General features: G+C 42.2%; 1 protein-coding gene across 2 annotated transcripts in view; it reads left to right on the forward strand.

The window, feature by feature from the left end:
• Positions 1-19,897, forward strand: part of ZFAND3 (zinc finger AN1-type containing 3) — a 240,902-nt gene that overhangs the window by 159,954 nt on the left and 61,051 nt on the right. For both annotated transcript variants that reach the window (XM_037895532.2, XM_037895531.2), the window contains exon 4: positions 6,590-6,769. In XM_037895532.2, coding sequence (XP_037751460.1) covers positions 6,590-6,769 — 180 coding nt within the window. The remainder of the gene's footprint in view (positions 1-6,589; positions 6,770-19,897) is intronic.

The raw sequence follows: 19,897 nt of genomic DNA on the forward strand, positions 1-19,897 counted from the left end.
AATGCTAAGTGTATGAAAAAATGGATCTTGCATTGTAACTTAAACTATCTTTATTACCAGTACAATTTTCAGTAATTAGCTGTAGTTACATGTACTGAAGCTGTGTTCTGTTATTCATTATTTGTTAGTTGTATCTGTTGATTTCTGTCCAAACTACAGTTGTTCAACTATGTTAAGTAATTTAATGCCCTTGTGCTGCTGGATCTCTACTAATGTATTTTGTTTTCTAATATACAAACTCTATTCTGATGCTGTGGGATCTTAATATCAACAATGGTCTGGTCTGGGAGGGCTCTTTTACATTTGAAAGACTGATTCTAAAATAGTAAACTAATGTTTACCATTTGACATTTTCAGAGCACTAAGACACTTTTTTGTGAGGCATATGAATACAGTGGACACACTTTCAAAAAGTAGGAAATTTTCAGAGATCTTTTTCAATGCTGTCCTCTGTCTTTCTAGTAAGCAGCAGAATCTTTGAAAATGGTGGAATTTAAGGGCTCCTTCTCTATTACCATTTTACAGATGCAGGCCATCAAAGATTGCAACTTGGATATGGTAACATAATGAGTGAGTGGAATGAATAGCTGGTTTTCAGTCCAATGTTCAGTCTTCCAGACCATGCTTTCACCACACTACTATTATTACCAAAATCAGAAATGTAGATTACATTAGGGAGTTCTGCTGTTAGATATTTACTTATAACTTTTTTTAAGGTAAGAAAACTCATTTAAATGCTGTGGGGTCTAGGGAAGATACACAATGAAGTGGTGTTGCAGCCTGTTCACATTCTAGCAGAACTCAGAAATTATTGTCTTACTATAGAAGATCATTTGACCAAAAGCTTGTGTAATACATTTAAAAGCTCCATATGGAGCCTCTGTCTCTTTGATCGACCAAACACTGCAAAAAAAGCTAACTGCAAAGTCTGCTTGATTCAGATGGACCAACAGCAAAGATTGCATGCACCAAACTACTTAACATGTGGAAATCCCAGTTTCTATTTTAGACCACCTGCATATTTTTAATTCTGTGCATTTTGGTGATGGTTTTTGATGGCACCAGTCTGTCATCAATAGGACCTATATAAAACCTTCTGCTGGCAATTTTTCAGTTGAATTTGTATTCCAAAAGCAGTGTGGTTTAGAAGAACTAAAATCTCTTTCAACTGCTTCGGAGCAGCAGTTCCCACATTTTTCCTGCCTCCTTTTGTGTGCTTTGAAGAAACCATTACAAAAAAATAGACATGTTCAGTTACCACACAAAATGGAGCAAGTGTGAGTTCTTTGTGAGCTAATTGGTTTGCCAAATCTGCTAGCAGATCCTAATGAATAAGGAATACAGTTCTGAATGTAGGACATCGTAGGGCCACAATGGCTAAAAGTGTACAATTGTTAAGTAGGCTCTGCTGCAGTCTGGCTGCTCAAATCTGCCAGCTGTTTCAATATTAAGCTTCTGGGGAATGACATTGCTGAATGATGAATTTTTTGTCAACCTTTTGTGCCCAATTTCAAACAGGAAAGTTTATCAGTGGGGTGTAAAAATGAATAGCCTTTCAGAAAACCCCCCAACCTTGCTCAGTGTGCATGCTGAACAAATAAATAGCTTTGGGAGATGTAGTGTACGGCCACTGTTAGTTATATTGTCATAAGGGGCCTATCAGGACTTGCATTATATGGATTAATTTTTAAAGTTTTAAAATTCACCTGTAAATACTTTTTGTGGATGAAACTTAGTAGGCAGCACAGCCCAAAAGCAAAATATTTGTACCTGTTTTGCAGGGGGAGAATAAATCAGCTGAGAATTTTTGACTTGTAGGATGTTAATATTTTTCTTAATTTCTATTATAACTTCAAATTGACTTTTTAAATGGGTTTTGCAGATCACTGGTGTAGAATATGGAGTGTAACCATTATATATTTTGTTCCATTGCTCAAGGGTTGTAGGTACTTCCATTTCCGAGATGTGTACAATACAGCTTAATTGTTGTGCAGTGCTTTGCATATAAATCCGTCCTAAAACATTTTTTATCTAATCTCTACTCTGTCCTTCCATTTGCAGGTAGAGAGCATTTAGCGCAGGCAGGATGTACACCATGAGTGCCCAACTTTCCCTAGCAAAGCGTCAGATTGGTACTCAGCCAGGAGCTCAAGGGCCGTGCTCAAAGTGAATCAAACATAGCTGCCAACAGTTCTCATTTGACCAAGACATTCCCAGGGTTTCAAAACCCATCTGTGACAACTGCTATCCCTGCCAATGTCTCAAGACTGTGCTGTTGCAACAGGTGAAATTTTTTCTCTGAGCTGCTTCTTGCTAGGCAGGAGCCCCCTCAGTCCCTGGCTGATTCCTCTCTAGCTCAGCGGCAGAAGATCCAGCTTCATGCCCCTGGCAGCTCACTCTTGGGCCCTGTCTAGATTAGGAATATAGATTGTTTGAAAATGTTAGCTAGCATGATTTTAAACATGATTTTGCAGCTACTCTAGACACAGGTAACTCCTTTAAAAATATATTAGCTGGCTGGAGATACTATATATATAGGGATAGGCTAACTGGGAGCCTAAGGAGTGATCTCAACTAGCTAATAATTTTTAGAAAAGTTCAGCTGTGTTTAAGTTAGTGTTTGAAAGGCATTAAAAGTGTTAAGTAACATGTTTTTAAACACTACCTGTTTTCTTAGTCCAGGTAAGCCCTGTGTCTGCACTAGGTGCTAAGTGGTGGTTAAAAATATTGTGACAAAGTTCCTCCTCTGCCTCAGTGGGTCCTGCGCTTATTGGCGGATTTGCTTGCCTCAAAGATTCACGGCAGCCCTCAGTTTGGCCACTCTTGCTAGTGGCTCAAACCTGCCGTCCACTCAGCTAACCTCATCACTGGCCAGCAAGGGGAAACGGAGAACAATCCCCTCAGTCTCTGCGTCTCACCTAGTGGGCCGGGGAGAGGGCAGATCCCTTTCCAATTTAGACCTTCCCTTCTGGTGTTTCTCACAGACCAGGTCAACTCCTCCTGTGTCCGATCAGGAGTTGGGCGGATGCGGGGGGGAACCCGGGCCCACCCTCTACAGCGGGTTCCAGCCCAGGACCCTGTGGATAGCGGCTGTCCACAATGTTCCCTGTATCAGCTGCGTGACAGCTACAACTCCCTGAGCTACTTCCCATTGCCTCCCCCCCCACACCTTCTTTATCCTCACTGCAGGATCTTCCTCCTGAAGCCTGATCACCCTTGAACTCTTCACTCCTCCAGCAGCACGCCTTCTCACTCTCTGCTCCTGGCGCCCCCCCTCCTAACTGATGGGAGGTCCTTTTTAAACCAGGCCTGCCATATTTGAATCTAGAAAGTTCTTAATTGGCTCCAGGTGTCCTGATTAGCTTTCCTGTCTTAATTGGTTCTGGCAGGTTCCTGATTGCTCTAGGGCAGCCCCTGCTCTGGTCACTCAGGGAACAGAAAACTGTTCATCCAGTGGCCAATATATTTGCCTTCTACCAGACTCCTGTATCCCACTGGTCTGGGTCTGTCACAATATGTTGACGTGTATTGGCTAACACTTTTTTAAAAACACCTGTCATTTCCCCAACCTAGTCAAGTCTTGTCTTTTCTCTCCCTCAGCAGCTCCACCTCTGTTGTGGACAGCTGAGCTGCTATCAGGATAGGAACCTGCATAGGTGGGGGTCCTAGGAGAATCCCTGGGCACAAAAGGGCAGGAGGTATATGGTATGGGTGGGTGGAAGGCCATAAGCATAGGGAAAATAGCAGGAGCTGTGAGAAGCAACTCTTTAACACAGCAGTTCTCAAACTTCATTGCTCCATGACCCCTTCTGACAACAAAAATTATGACACGAGCCTTGGGGGGAGGGGGGGGGGGCGGCAGAGCTAAGCCTGCCCAAGCCCCGCTACCGCAGGTGGGGGGCCCAAAGCCCAAGGGCTTCAGCCTTGGGCAGGGGGCCTGTAACCTGAGCCCCGTCATCCAGGGCTGAAGCACTCGGAATTCAGCCCTGGGCGATGGGGCTTTGGCTTCAGCCCGGGGCCCCAGCAAGTCTAACTCCAGCCCAGGTGACGCCATTAAAATGGGGTCGTGATCCATTTTGGGGTCCCAGCCCACAGTTTGAGAACTGCTGCGACTTTTCAGATAAGCAGAACCATCTGGGGAGAGTTGGAGGGTTTTATATGCATTTTAATTTATTGTTCTCTGCCTTTTCCTCACACCTTTCCAAAAGCGAAGCAACATGAAATTAATCAAAATGCAAACATAACCTTGCAGCAGGCAGCAGACCCCAGACCCCATTTTATTTGGAGAATTGTCCCTTGCAATTTGTTTCAAGTATTAGCAAAGTATGAGGAAATGGAGGAGATTGCAAACTCTCATCTTTCATATAGATATGCAGCAGCCCATGGAGGGTACAGGTCTCAACATGCAATGATTTGCCTTGATATGAGTGGCCCAGTTGCTTGGCTAGATCTGGAACACTGCTTGCAAGGACCTGTGGTCTCCCCAGTTCTCATCTGTTTTAAAGATGAGAGCCCTGTCTCCACAGGAATCCATGGGCTGTTCAACTGCTTCTTATCTACAGGTGGAGTACAGCTGGGGCGAATGAGCCAAGTCTGAGACATGGAGGAAAAGGTTAAGGACTGAGAGGCCCAGGGAATAAGATGGTTGTCATGTATATCTGAATGTTAATGCTAATATTTCCATATTTATTTACATGTATAGCATCAGCAGTATGCTAGGTGCTTTATATTTGTATAAAGAAGTAATACCTGTCCTAAATTGCTTACAATCTAGGTACCATAAGCATTGTATGTTAGAGAAAAGACATGGAAAGGCGAGGAAAAATAAAAGATATGTCTGTGGAAAAAATTAAGCTGAGGTTTTTACTTGGTGCGGGAAGAGTGAAAGTTTATCTGCAAACAGTTTGCATTGCCAGTACTTTTCTAAACTTTTCTTCACAGTTTTTTAGGACACTTCTGTGTTCACTGAGGTCATCTGCTGGATCCCATAATGAAGTCATGATCCTGGGATGATGTATTCTTTTCCTACAGTTGAAATGTGAAGAACTATGACTTCACTGCAGTCTCTGGTAGAGGGTGAGGGTGGAGAGGGAGGGAGGCATTTCTATGCTCACAATTTTATCTTTGCTATTTAGCAAATATGACAAAAGAAAAGTTGGGGGAAAACATTTATATTTTTACTTTTATATATTTGAGTTTTCTCCAGTATAAATGGAGTGTATAAGGAGCTTTCTCATGTTTTAAGGGAATTTGACTATGTATAGCTTTGCAAAAAGCAAATAAAGTGGGATGGTTATGATGATTGTCTGCCACGGTTTGAGAAGTAGTAGTGTAGAGGATGGAGGATTACTCATCATTTGAGAATATTAGAAACAGCAGCAGTGTGATAGGAAAATTGTAGGGTTAGGTATTAAATCCCTCACTTAAGTGGTGTCTAGGTCCTGGAGCGATCATCCAAAGAGATGGCTTAGGATTTGTCTGCACCATGTCACATTAAGGACTATGGGGATGTGAACTGCAGAGCACACCAAAGTGTTGCTCTTTAACTGACCTCTGAGGATGCTGCTGACACAAGCTAAAGGGTACCTAGTTCACATTAACATAGTCATCTTTCAAATAGGACTATGCTAACACAAACTAGGTACCTTTTCATTCTTGCCAGCAGTGTCCATACAGGGCCGTTAAAGCACAACACTTGGGTGTGGTCTGCATGTCACGCGCCTGTAGTCCGCAATGTAGATGTAGCCCTAGACACCTTTAGGAGAGAGATTTAAATAGCAGGCTAGATAAAATGTTCAGAGAAAGTAATATAGAGGCAACGCCTATTTCCGTCAGGTAGGCTTTACTCTGGCTTACCGTGTCTAAAATTTCCCACAGTTTTTGCTACCAGTTCAGCTCCATTAGTGGGAACAAGGGCGGGGAGCACTGGTATAGACAAAGTGCCAGACAACCATTGCAGGCATTTTACTCATGTTTATATAGGTCTGCTCAGAACAGGGTTAGACCATACTGTGCTTACAGTGCTCACAGACAACCAGAAGTCCTGTCTACTCTAGCACTCCCATCATTGCTACCCTAGTGGAACTTTACTGGTCTCAGTGGGAAACATTTTTCACAACACCATTGTGTAAATATTCTTATAGTTGGATTGGATAACCCAGGGAATCTCTTCCAGTTCTTACCTCATCAGATGCATACTCTCTCCTCACTTAGTTTTTAGCATGTATGTTAAGTGTTCGACTGTTAAACACACAAGTAAACTTTGGATGCTCTGTTAGACCAAGATCCCTGGAACAAGGACTGTCTTCTTCTTTGTGTAGTGCTAACCATTCTGTCAGTACTTGTTAATAACAAGGAAATTCTAAACTGAAGTTTCAAATCTGGGATAAATCAAAAACCTTAAGGCTACTTCAGCATTTTATTCTACAGGATATCCATGGAATCAGTTGGAGTGATGTTAACCCAGACTGTGTACTCATTGCATTTTGGACTATTTTCATTTTTTCCTCTCAATTCTGCTGCTTCAAGCATAAAATGAAGTGAGTAGCCTTCATACCTCATTCCACTTTCTCAACCTTGTTTTTGATAGATTTCCAAAAGAAGCAGCCAGATGATGACTCCACTCCCAGCACAAGCAACAGCCAATCAGATTTGTTCTCTGGAGAAACAAACAGTGACAACAGCAATACCTCTCTAACTACGCAGACTGTTCACTCCAGCCAGCAACTTTCGACAGAACTGAATGTAACTTCACTGAGTAAAGAGGAATGTAAGTGCGTGAGCCTTGAGGAGGGGAAAACAGAGGAAACCTAAACATCTGCTCTGATCGCAATGCCATTTGTTACTGCCTCTTACTAGGAAGATATGACCTCTCTTTTGGGGAGGAGGGAGTTAGAAAATAATCGTGAAACTCAAACTGTTGGGTTTAATCAAAAATGAACAAACAAAAACGGTGCCACCATGATTTTAGAAACTCTTTTTATACGGATGTACAGCTATTTGAACTTTAGTCTTGCTGATCTTGATTGACTCTAAGACAGTTTTACCCATTTTTATGAAATTCTGTCCCTACATTACTACAAGTAAACTATTGTATGCTGTGGCATAGCACCCAGAATCTTAACAATTTGGTCCATATATCGTTATTTTAAAACCTTTTTAAAATGGCTATGTGCAGTAACGTAGGGTTTGTTACACTAGTGGTGAATCTCTCACAGAACTGACTGTGGGATGATCTTTGACCCTATCTCCCTGGTCACGGTTCTCTGTTTGTCTACAGAACTCTTACAGACCGGAATCCTATCTAAAGGCAGAGGTGGCATGCTAAAACTCTGGGCTAATGTCTGCCTTCTTTCAGGAAAATTTATTCTAAATTTCTATATAAGTTAATGCTGTGTGTAATATATTGAGTTACAAATTTTACAATACGTTACACTCGTAAATAATGTGTGATTCATAGTTTCATTTTCTTCAGACTGAAGTCTTACTTTTTTGAAAGGTGGGCTGTGGAAAGAATCGCTCTTGCTCTTAATACCCTGGTATCTAATGAATGGCAGATACGCATGCACATTTCAAGGAGAACATATTTCTATCCACTTTTTTCAGTAGGGAAGATTCTGGAGATGCCAGCGTTCTTAAACACTTGGAATTCTTCTTTATAGTAGTTGCCTCAAAGTGCCAGGACTGAAGGAGCTTTGATACATTGCCTTTGTTGGGTTTCAGTTTTGTTAGTTTGAGTGATTTGAACAAGGCCGTATGTATCCATATGGATTGGTCCAGTAAACGATATTACCTCGCTCACCTTGTCTCTCTCATATCCTGGGACCAACCCGGGTACAACAACACTGCATACAAGTGTGGGATTGTGACAGTTTATTTGTACTAACTGTAACATAAATTTAAATTAAAATTAGATTGTACTATGCTACGAATACAGTATTTGGGTACCCTGTCAGTACTATGGCAGGCAGAAATGGGCACTTCCTATTAATTAAACTCCAAGGCACTCTGATATCCATTGCTGTAATAAGAGTTAATTTGCAATGTGACTATTGTTGTCTTTCCTTCACACACACAGTTGCTGGCGGCCACGATCCCATCACTTCCCTCCGTCCAGCGCTTCTCCACGGAAAACCCTGTGGGGTGCTGTAAAAGCAGTTCTTACAACACCTTTCCTAGAGAATTCAACAACACGTTGGGCCTTCTCAGGTCTGGGGCCTTCAATCCCCTGCTCACTCATAACCCAAGATCTACCATTTGGTGATACTGGGCACTTCTTCCATGCTGCTGGGCCAGGTTTTGTGAAAATGTTTTCATTGAGACTTGAGTTGGATTACAAGGAATGTGTGTGGGTGTGGGGAAAGGGGAATTAAAGAAATAAAGTGTTTTCCATCCCTAATTGCTACACAGTCATCAATGGATGCTCCAAGGTGAATGATATTAGGCAGTACAGCCAGTAGAGAGCACTTGAAAATATTACCTATAAAAATTTTTTTTTTACACCTTCCTGCTGGGATGGCTTTAGTTTAAGTGCAAAACAGTGAGATTTATTTACAGTTCCAGCTAGCTCTCTCTTCCCCTCCCCCCACCTCCCTAATGAAGCTCAGACTAGTGTCATTTATCAGAGATAATTATACAACAGATGGAGCTTTTCTGATGGATAATGGTCTCAAAGTGGAAGGTTCTTTCCCATAATGAAGAATACCCAAACTTTAAATGTCTTTTTTTATTTTAATTTAAAGGTGGCTTTTTCTGTGCATTACTTATTTATTTTGTAGCTAGTTCTATAAAGCATACACCTCTCTCATTACAGCAGTGTTCTTAGAAGATTGATATTTTGCAGTACAGTATGATGATGTACAGCTGCATGCTGTACTGAATAGAACTGCAGTAATTCACCAGGAATCAATGTATGGGATCATTAAGTTAATCCCTATCAAAGTGTGGAAAGATTGGAGTGCTCAGAAGTGTTCTCTTACAGTAACTGCTCAGGCTGCAGTCTCTGCCCCCTCCTCCCTTTTCATGTCTTCTAAATCAGTCCCACATCAAGGCATTTGCCATGGTGGTTGAGTCTGCAAGATAAACAGATTGAACAAAACTGCAGCAAGTCATTTTGGTAATTAACAAACTCTATTCATCATGTTATATAACAAGTAAAGAGAACCGTACAAATCTTCTGTGATAAGATTCATATTTTACGTGAAGGGAAAGGTGTTTTTGGGTGTTTTTTTTTTTTTGTTTTGGTCTTTAAGGGTGTCTTTTGTCCTCTAAATATTCAGTGAATGGTCTAGGAAGGAAGTTCCTAGGGTTAGATTTTGCAGGAGTTCAGTTTGTGACAATATTTAAATACAATCTCTTGCTTGTTTGTTTGTTTGTTTGTTTTTTGGTAACTCTGATTACTTTTCCTGTGAGAACCACATTTAATTTCTAGTGTCTTCTATACAGAGCCAGATTACTGCAGGTTTCCATCTCCTGCCACATCAAGGTCAGAACAGTCACCTGACCACTGGAAGGCGGTGCTGATTGTTTCAGGTTCGACCAGTTTGCTGATTAATAATTCTCTTGCAGAATGAGGGTAGTTCTTTGAGGGTTACAGACTACATACAGTAGTACACCCAGAGCAAAGGCTTTGTGACTAATTTAGTCACTTATATTTTGGGTACATGAAGCACTACGTTTCCTTTACGAGATGCAGTTACAACTTCGGGGGAAAAAACAGTTTTAAGATCTTTTTCAGGTGTTACTGCATTTTTCTCCCTGGCATCTTCAGGCTGGTCAACACAGTTTTTATATCGATTTACCTATATTGATCTAGAAACGTAGTCAATTTACTGAAATAGGCCATACAGATATAAGCACTTTGATAGCAGCATAACTTTGACTGCATGAGGGGTTGCATAGATTTAACTATATCTGTTTATAAACAGATATAGTTAAATCAATAAAAACTATGTAGATCAGTTCTTCTAAATCTGGATACTTCTGTTTTATCCCCCTTTCCACCCTTTGTTTAGGCTGCCCTAACATTACTTGGCCAGCCCTAGCATAGGATTTGTCTGTCGCTCTGGAGATGACTAGCTAGGCTTCTTAGCAGGTGGCTATCTGAAGTTAATCTCGGGGGGAGGGAAGCACTGAAGGAGGCTTTTTTCCCCCTAAACACAATCTAAAAATCTTCTTCAGGTATGGTTCTCTGTATTTTGGTAAAGAAAAGGTCACACTAGATATGGAACAATTTCACTTAATTTCAGCCCTTCATCTCCTCCTTTGGGGCTGTCATATTGTTTTCCTTTTTCTGTACAGGTGGAGCTAAAGCTGACACTATGCAGGCTTAAAGCTATCTCTAACTTGTAATAAGACAGGAAAAATGTCAGTGTGAAAAACTGACTTTGGCAGCTGGATCAGGTTTGATATTTCAGTAGTTCTTAGTTTCAAATGACGTGGCTTTATTTTAATTATGTGCTTAACTTCTTCCTGGCCTTGAATTTGCAAATACCGTAATCAGAGAGGGAAGAGAGAATTGCTTTTGTTTCTAGAACAATTAAATGCATTAGATTCCAATGCTTAAGATGCTTTTTAATTAAGATATGCAAATAGACTTTCTACCAGATACATATGCCTCTGATGTGGAAGTGTAGATGCAGAACAATTGTTAAAGGTTTAGGCCAGAAGTTTCAGTGGTGGCCACTGACTGTGCCTCAATTTTTATGTGCCCAACTTTAGACGCCTTGGTCCGATTTTCAGAGGTGCTGAGCATTCGTAGTTCTTAGTGGTTCCTCAGCACATCAAAAATCTGGCCCTAGTTGTGTCAAGCTGTACGCCCAAAGTCACTGGCCACTTTTGAGTATTTGATTTCATGACTCATAAAATAAGTTTTCTGTGTAGTACTCATGCTAGTGATGTTACTCTTAGACTAAGCATTTTTGACTGTGCTAGAAGTAGTGAAGCAGCCTTTGTAAGTGTGAAAATATTCCAGGGAATTTAAATATATTTGGGTTTCATGTACTGTAGCTGAAGGCCAAGGCTCTCTATCAGAGAGCTTTATCAGAAGGGTGAGGTGTATTGTTTTTGCCTGTTCTCCCAATGCAACAGTTGGATGTTTAGATTGAGCTTCTTCGTGTGGGGACTTGCCTAACCACTGTTTTATAAAATGCAATACATGCCTATTGTGCTTGAAAAACAATGACTATTTTCTTTATTTCCATGCTCCCAATGAGACTTGCATCCCAGTCTTTCCAGGTCTTTCAGGATGTCTGTGTGAAGAATGCACACAGATACACACATCCTTCTGTGCAAAAAGAAAAGGAGGACTTGTGGCACCTTAGAGACTAACAAATTTATTTGAGCATAAGCTTTCATGAGCTACAGCTCACTTCATCGGATGCATTCAGTGGAAAATACAGTGGGGAGATTTATATACACAGAGAACATGAAACAATGGGTGTTACCATACACACTGTAAGGAAAGTGATCAGGTAAGGTGAGCTATTACCAGCAGGAGAGCGGGGGGGTGGGGGTGGGGAACCATTTGTAGTGATAATCATGGTGGGCCATTTCTAGCAGTTGACAGGAACGTCTGAGGAACAGCAGCGGGGAGGAGGAATAAACAAGGGGAAATAGTTTTACTTTGTGTAATGACCCATCCTCTCCCAGTCTTTATTCAAGCCTAAGTTAATTGTAGCCGGTTTGCAAATTAATTCCAATTCAGCAGTCTCTTGTTGGAGTCTGTTTTTGAAGTTTTTTTTTTTTTTTTGAAGAATTGCCACTTTTAGGTCTGTAATAGAGTGACCAAAAAGAGAGAAGTATTCTCCGGATGGTTTTTGAATGTCATAGTTCTTGACGTCTGTTTTGTGTCCATTTATTCTTTTACGTAGAGACTGTCCAGTTTGGCCAATGTATATGGCAGAGGGGCATTGCTGGCACATGATGGCATATATTACATTGGTAAATGAGCAGGTGAACGAGCCTCTGATAGGGTGGCTGATGTGATTAGGCCCTATGATGGTGTCCCCTGAATAGATATGTGGACACACTTGCCCCCTAACCTCAGCCGTGCAGAATACAATGCCATCCACAGCCTCAGAAACAACTCTGACATCATAATCAAAAAGGCTAACAAAGGAGGTGCTTTCGTCGTCATGAATAGGTCGGAATATGAACAAGAGGCTGCTAGGCAGCTCTCCAACACCACTTTCTACAAGCCATTACCCTCTGATCCCACTGAGGGTTACCAAAAGAAACTACAGCATTTGCTCAAGAACTCCCTGAAAAAGCACAAGAACAAATCCGCACAGACACACCCCTGGAACCCCGAGCAGGGAAATTCTATCTGCTACCCAAGATCCATAAACTTGGAAATCCTGGACGCCCCATCATCTCAGGCATTGGCACCCTGACAGCAGGATTGTCTGGCTATGTAGACTCCCTCCTCAGGCCCTACGCTACCACCACTCCCATCTATCTTCAAGATACCACTGACTTCCTGAGGAAACTATAATCCATCGGTGATCTTCCTGAAAACACCGTCCTAGCCACTATGGATGTAGAATCCCTCTACACCAACATTCCACACAAAGATGGACTACAAGTCGTCAGGAACAGTATCCCCGATAATGTCATGGTGGCTGAACTTTGTGACTTTGTCCTCACCCATAACTATTTCACATTTGGGGACAATGTATACCTTCAAATCAGCGGCACTGCTATGGGTACCCGCATGGCCCCACAGTATGCCAACATTTTTATGGCTGACTTAGAACAACGCTTCCTCAGCTCTCGTCCCCTAATGCCCCTACTCTACTTGCGCTACATTGTTAACATCTTCATCATCTGGAACCATGGAAAAGAAGCCCTTGAGGAATTCCACCATGATTTCAACAATTTCCATCCCACCATCAACCTCAGCCTGGACCAGTCCACACAAGAGATCCACTTCCTGGACACTACGGTGCTAATAAGCGATGGTCACATAAATACCACCTTATACCAGAAACCTACTGACCGCTATGCCTACCTACATGCCTCCAGCTTTCACCCAGACCACACCACACGATCCATTGTCTACAGCCAAGCTCTACGATACAACTGCATTTGCTCCAACCCCTCAGACAGAGACAAACACCTACAAGATCTCTATCAAGCGTTCTTACAACTACAGTACCCACCTGCTGAAGTGAAGAAACAGATTGACAGAGCCAGAAGAGTACCCAGAAGTTACCTACTACAGGACAGGCCGAACAAAGAAAATAACAGAACGCCACTGTCCATCACCTTCAGCCCCCAACTAAAACCTCTCCAACGCATCATCAAGGATCTACAACTTATCCTGAAGGACGACTCATCACTCTCACAGATCTTGGGAGACAGGCCAGTCCTTGCTTACAGACAGCCCCCCAACCTGAAGAAAATACTCACAGGCAACCACACACCACACAACAGAACCACTAACCCAGGAACCTACACTTGCAACAAAGCCCATTGCCAACGGTGTCCACATATCTATTCAGGGGACACCATCACAGGGCCTAATCACATCAGCCACCCTATCAGAGGCTCGTTCACCTGCACATCGACCAATGTGATATATGCCATCATGTGCCAGCAATGCCCCTCTGCCATGTACCTTGGCCAAACTGGACAGTCTCTACGTAAAAGAATAAATGGACACAAAACAGACATCAAGAATTATAACATGCAGAAACCATTCAGAGAACACTTCAATCTCTTTGGTCACTCGATTACAGACCTAAAAGTGGCAATTCTTCAACAAAAAATCTTCAAAAACAGACTCCAACGAGAGACTGCTGAATTGGAATTAATTTGCAAACTGGCTACAATTAACTTAGGCTTGAATAAAGACTGGGAGAGGATGGGTCATTACACAAAGTAAAACTATTTCCCCTTGTTTATTCCTCCTCCCCGCCGCTGTTCCTCACACGTTCTTGTCAACTGCTGGAAATGGCCCACCTTGATTATCACTACAAATGGTGTCCCCCCCCCGCTGGTAATACCTCACCTTACCTGATCACTCTCCTTACAATATGTATGGTAACACCCATTGTTTCATGTTCTCTGTGTATATAAATCTCCCACTGTATTTTCCACTGAATGCATCCGATGAAGTGAGCTGAAGCTCATGAAAGCTTATGCTCAAATAAATTTGTTAGTCTCTAAGGTGCCAAAAGTACTCCTGTTCTTTTTGCGGATACAGACTAACACAACTGCTGCTCTGAAACACATCCTTTTCTGAGCGTCTTCTCTCTGATAGCACCAGACAAAACCAAGGTTCCGAATAATTTGTAATTGCTTCAGGTTTTTGCCTTTTGCTTGAGTAAGTCAAAATTGCTAAACTGAGTCAGACATGACAACTTTCCACCGTTTACTGTTAAAAATTATTTATATCACTGTTGTACTACTTGGTCTGTACACATAGATGTAAACATCAGCCATGAATTTCAAAAGTGGCCAGAGATTTTTGGGTGCTTGCATTTCTGGATGTCCAATTCGAGACACTTGAAAGGGGCTGGATTTCGAGGGAGCAGGTGCTCATCACTTTCCTAAAATTGGAGGCCTTTACAGTGTCTCCAAATGGGCACACACAAACACCAGTCAGTATTGCAAATCTTGTCTATGGTCCTTGCCCTGAAGAATTTTCAGTCAAATATTGTGAGCAATATATGAAGAGTAGAGAGAGACAAATATGTTAATTTGTATATACTTCTGTAATGTGTCAACTGTGTAAACAAATATAGACTTTAAATCCCCCCCCCCCCCCCCCCGGCACTACTTCTCAGTCAAGCAATCAAGAACGGATTGATTTCTGAAAGGTGATTGTGGGAAAGAATTTTACCCTACTTTGTAGTATAAAATTGCAAATCCACAAATCTGACTTCTCCCAAAGCAAATTTCTAGCCTTTTCTCTGCAAGGAATGCAGCAACTATTAAAATTGTGCTGGATTGCAACAATGGCCTGTCATATGACAAGATGGTTAATACTGTAATTAATTGCATCCCCACTCATAATTGACAAACGATACAAGTAAAACAGTGGCCATAAGATACAATATATGAAGTTTTCCCTGTGAACACACACGATCCACTGTGATCAGCCCACATGCTGATACCTAAGTTTACACGTCTGGGAATTGGCCTAAGGCAGCAGTTCTCAAACTGTGGGTCGGGACTCCAAAGTGGGTCACAACCCCATTTTAATGGGGTCACCAGGGCTGGCTTAGACTTGCTGAGGCCCAGGGTCGAAGCTGAAGCCCAAGCCCCACCACCTGGGGCCAAAGCCGTGGGGCTTAGGTTACAGGCCCCCTGCCTGGGGTGGAAGCCCTTGGGCTTCAGTTTTGCGCCTCCCCCTCCCCCCCCGCCCACAGGGCAGTGGGGCTTGGGCCCTCCATCCTGGGTCGCAGGGCTCAGGCGTTGGTCCTCCCTCCAAGGTTGTGTAGTAATTTTTTGTTGTCAGAAGGGGGTTGCAGTGCGATGAAGTTTGAGAATCCCTGGCCTAAGGCATTCTCATTAGAGAGCCCTTGACTCTCAAACAGGGGTGGGCAAACTTTTTGGCCCAAGGGCCACATCAGGGTGCGAAACTGTATGGAGGGCCGGGTAGGGAAGGCTGTGCCTCCCCAAACAGCCTGGCCCCCGCCCCCTCCCACTTCCTGCCCTCCTCAAGCCCCCCCAATCCAACCCCCCCTATATAACCTCCTCTGCCCCGCCCGAGAACCTCTGCCTCATCCAACCGCTCCCTGCTCCCTGTCCACTGACTGACCCCCGCCCCTTACCCAACCCCCCACCCCCTTACCATGCTGCTCAGAGCAGCATGTCTGGCAGCCGCGCTGCCTGGCCAGAGCTAGACACGCTGACGCTCTGCGCTGCAGGAGCGCGCTGCCCAGAGCGCTGCCCGTGTGGCTGCAGGGGAATAGCAGGGGAGGGGCTGGGGGCTAGCCTCCCTGGCCAGGACGGTCCCGCGGGCTGTAGTTTGCCCACCTCTGCTCTAGAATATACTTCTCTGGTTAATGTTTGTCAGTGCTGTAGTCTGTTGGCACATTGTAAGCCCCAACTGTTCTCAGGCTTTTTGACTGAACTAGATGATTGTGAGAGAGGTGGAACAGTTTTAGTTAGGGGATGATTCTTTAGTGTACATTTTAAAATGAATGCACACATGCTCAGTGTCTAGCACATCTGTAAAATGTAAAAGTTAAACACCATTCAATCTTTCACCTCTAGATGGTAGCAAATTTTCTTCTAATTTTAGCACAATCCGTTTTTCCTCTCTTAATTTGAGAATAAATAGCATCTGCCTGGAGTATAACCCATATACTCTCAAAATTGAAAACTGATGGAATTATGGGAGAGTAGGTTAAAAAATCTTTTTTAGAAAAATGAGAGTTGAGTTAGGCTCCTGGTTTTGGGACTCAATGCAGAACAAATAGAACTAGAAATGAGAAGCAAGTGAGTGTAATGTACACATCAGGCCTTGCCTTTGCTCTGTCTATGGGCAGTCCAAACCTGCCTTGTGCAAATTATGGCAGTAGGATCTTCCATGGGTTCTACTTTTATCCCTGGAATCCAAGTTCCATTTAAAGAGAGTTTGTAGGTCTGTCTTCTTAACATATCATATGGACTGTTGCTTTATGCCTTAAGTATGTAGATGGGCTGAGGAGATGACACATAGGACTATGAAATTAACTCCTTTTTATGTCAGTGACATGTTAATTTTTAAGCCTAATTAAAACCAGCAAAATTCTACGAGTGTTGTTTCCTCCGATCTACGCAAATTTTGCAGTGCAGATTTGGCAGTACATTGTATCCTCATTCATTAGACTGAAGGGCCCAAGAAAGCTGAAACTGAAACACATTTGTATGAAAGTGTGAGTAAAGCAACCTAAATCTAATACTAATCTATGGCTTTTAATAATGCAGTTTTTAAATTGCAGTTCTCAGAAGCACCTTGCAAACATTACATTAGACCTCTGAAGTAGCGAAGTTGTGACAGGGTTCCCAGGGTGCACCCTGGACTGTGGGACTGCTGAGCTCTTCAAAAACCATTAACCTGGGGTATCAACTGTGATGCTGATGTCAAGCTACAAGCCTCTGACAGGCACTGCACTTACACAGACATCCACAGGCAGGGACATACCCAACTGTGCTACATGAATGGTTTCCCAGCCGCTCATGAACCAACGGTAGAAAGGCTCCAGCCAATTCCCTCAGCTCCCCAGTCTTGCACCCCAGAACTGTACCAGCTTGCACGGGTCAGAAGCCTGGCCAGTGTAAGTTCATTACCTAGTTCGCCACTTCTTCTTCATAGGAAAGTGGACACGAGGGGTAGGCAATGCGGGCCAGGGGCACCAAAATACAAATTTGCCCAGGATGCCATTTTCCCTAAGGCCAGCCCTGCAGAACACCTTGCTATAAGCACTAAATAGGTCTACCAGATAGCAGCAGCAAAGACTTTCTCTTTGAAGACTTTCATATAAAGAAAAATCCACCAAGGTGAATTAGGGCTAACTCATTAGACTCCGCTAAAATATTCATGTCTAACCCTTTTATCTATGCTTAATAGGGGTGTAACCTAAAGATATGTCTTCACTGCAGATGGGAGCGTGTGTCTCAGCCTGGGCAGACAAACTCGTGCTAGGAGGGCTTGAGCACTGCACTAAAAATAGCTGTATGGATGTTGTGACTCAGGCTGTTAATCCTAGGGGGTCAACTTGGGTGGGCTTGAGAGCCCAAGCTGCAGCTTGGATCACAACGTCTGTCTGCCTGAGAGGCGCTCGCTCCTAGGTGCATTGTAGACATACCCCAAATTACTGTGCAGCTTACTCATTCGGCAGCATGCACACAGTTCTCACAACTCTGAATGTTTTCCTGCAGAAAGACAGTGCTATCTCTGCAGGCTAAACGTGCCCAAATTTAGATTCCCTCTAGTTTATATCTTTTTATGTATTTGTGCCACTAATCGATGATTCTTTTCAAACTTGATTACACAGATAAATTAGGTACGGCTCTACTGATTAAGGAAATGCACAACTAGATTCGTGGTTTTGGCAAGTTTCCAAAGCACTGGTCTTCCCAGTAATGCAATACCCTCAATATATTTCCTACAGCTTCACAAAATCCCTCTTTACTATATGAATATCCCAAGAAATCCAGCACTCCTTAGATTGCTAGATACCCCTCCAGGGAGTGCACATGCTTTCAGCATCTAAGTAGGAACTTTCTGGGATGCTAGCTCCCTTCCAGCAGTGAAAGGTCAGACCAAGGTTCAGATGTACACTGCCCTTTTAGAGCACTGTGAACAGGGGAAATGGAAACTTTGTTCTCCTGTATCCTTTTCACTTCATGGTCATGTGTGTTCACTATTTTAGTTAGCATGCTTTGAGTCTATTCATAGTTCCTAAATTTTTTAAAAATGTATTACTTTATTATTAGGCTCTATGCCATTGTGTAGTCAGGCTGGTTTCAATCCACTGCGTATCTCCCCTGCTGGTTGGTAGACCAGGAAAACCATTCTGAGAAATCCCCGGGACTGAGTCAGCACATCAGATTGAAAAGTATTCTGGGTTCAAACACTGTGCCTCCTGTAATGGCAGAAAGAGAGGTTACTTAGCCAGATTTCCCACTCCCCACAAACTTCTTTGGAGTCTATATAATGGGTTCTGAATAAATGGGGAAAGGACCTAGTATGGGTCAAGGCTTCTGCTCCTCATAAAAATGAGCTATTGTTCAGCTATATGAAAAGTGGAACATGTATGTAGTAGCCCCAACAGAACTACTTTCCAGAGGCTTCTGACTAAGGTGTCAAGAATGTATATGCTCCCAAAAGTGGGGATCTGTGCTGTCCATCTATTCTAACTACAGTTATTACGGTACCAAGAGTAGTCTCTCTTTCCCCTGAGATAGCACATTGTCATCACTTAACAAATAACACATAATAATCTCCTTTGATATATTTAAATTTGTTTTATATATTTAAATTTGATATATTTAAATTTGTCAGGATCTCTAATTTTAAATAAAATTATTCTGGTGAGGAAGCTATTGTACGTGCTTGTAATATTAGAGTATTAAATAAATTAATGTTGACAAACAAGAAAAATACAAACTTTGGTATCTGATAGATCCACTTTAAAGAACATTCTAGCAAGTGCCTTAGTCACTAGATATTTTACATTAGTGAATTTTTTAACCTTTATTTTTAATATTGAGGTAAAATTGTTTGTCTGAGGGTAGTATTTTGACATACTAGTATGTTTAGTTATGCAAAGGTAAATCAGCCACCAGAATAAATGGAGTGAAATTGACAAGGTATTTAAAAGGGATTATGCATTTCTAATTAGTCCACTGTGCCTGTAGATAGAAATTAATTATATTGTTATGTAAATGTCATGCTAATTAAGAGAGAATATTGAAGGTGTAATAAATCTGCAAAAGAAATAGGTAAGTTAACTATTTATTTTTTATGTTTTTATTAATATTTTATAGAGTTACAACAGAAGCTGGTAGAGAAACGTTTGATTATTGACCTACAGACAATTTTTAGCTGACTGACTGCTTCACAATCCATTTTTCCTAATTGATGTCTTTAGTGCACTATGTTAACATTAGCCACAGTGGACTAGTGATACCAGGAGCCAACAATAGCCAGGCATTGCAAATGTATTAACAAGACCTTGTGTGTATATGTGTGTATATGTATGTACTTTAGTGTTTTCAAGGTTACAAAGTGCTTCTCTTCTGTAGTTGCCCTCCCTTTATTTTGAGTGCTGGACTGTGCAAACCCAATGACATTGTCAACTCTTTTGTCTTCATAGTGAGTCTTGCAATATTTGAAGCCGCAGCTCCTGGAGTCATATTACAAGGGAAGCTCAGCTTTTGTTTAAAAAACAAACAAACA

The sequence above is a fragment of the Chelonia mydas genome, chromosome 3 (genome assembly GCF_015237465.2).
Source record: "Chelonia mydas isolate rCheMyd1 chromosome 3, rCheMyd1.pri.v2, whole genome shotgun sequence".
Lineage (NCBI taxonomy): Eukaryota > Metazoa > Chordata > Testudines > Cheloniidae > Chelonia > Chelonia mydas.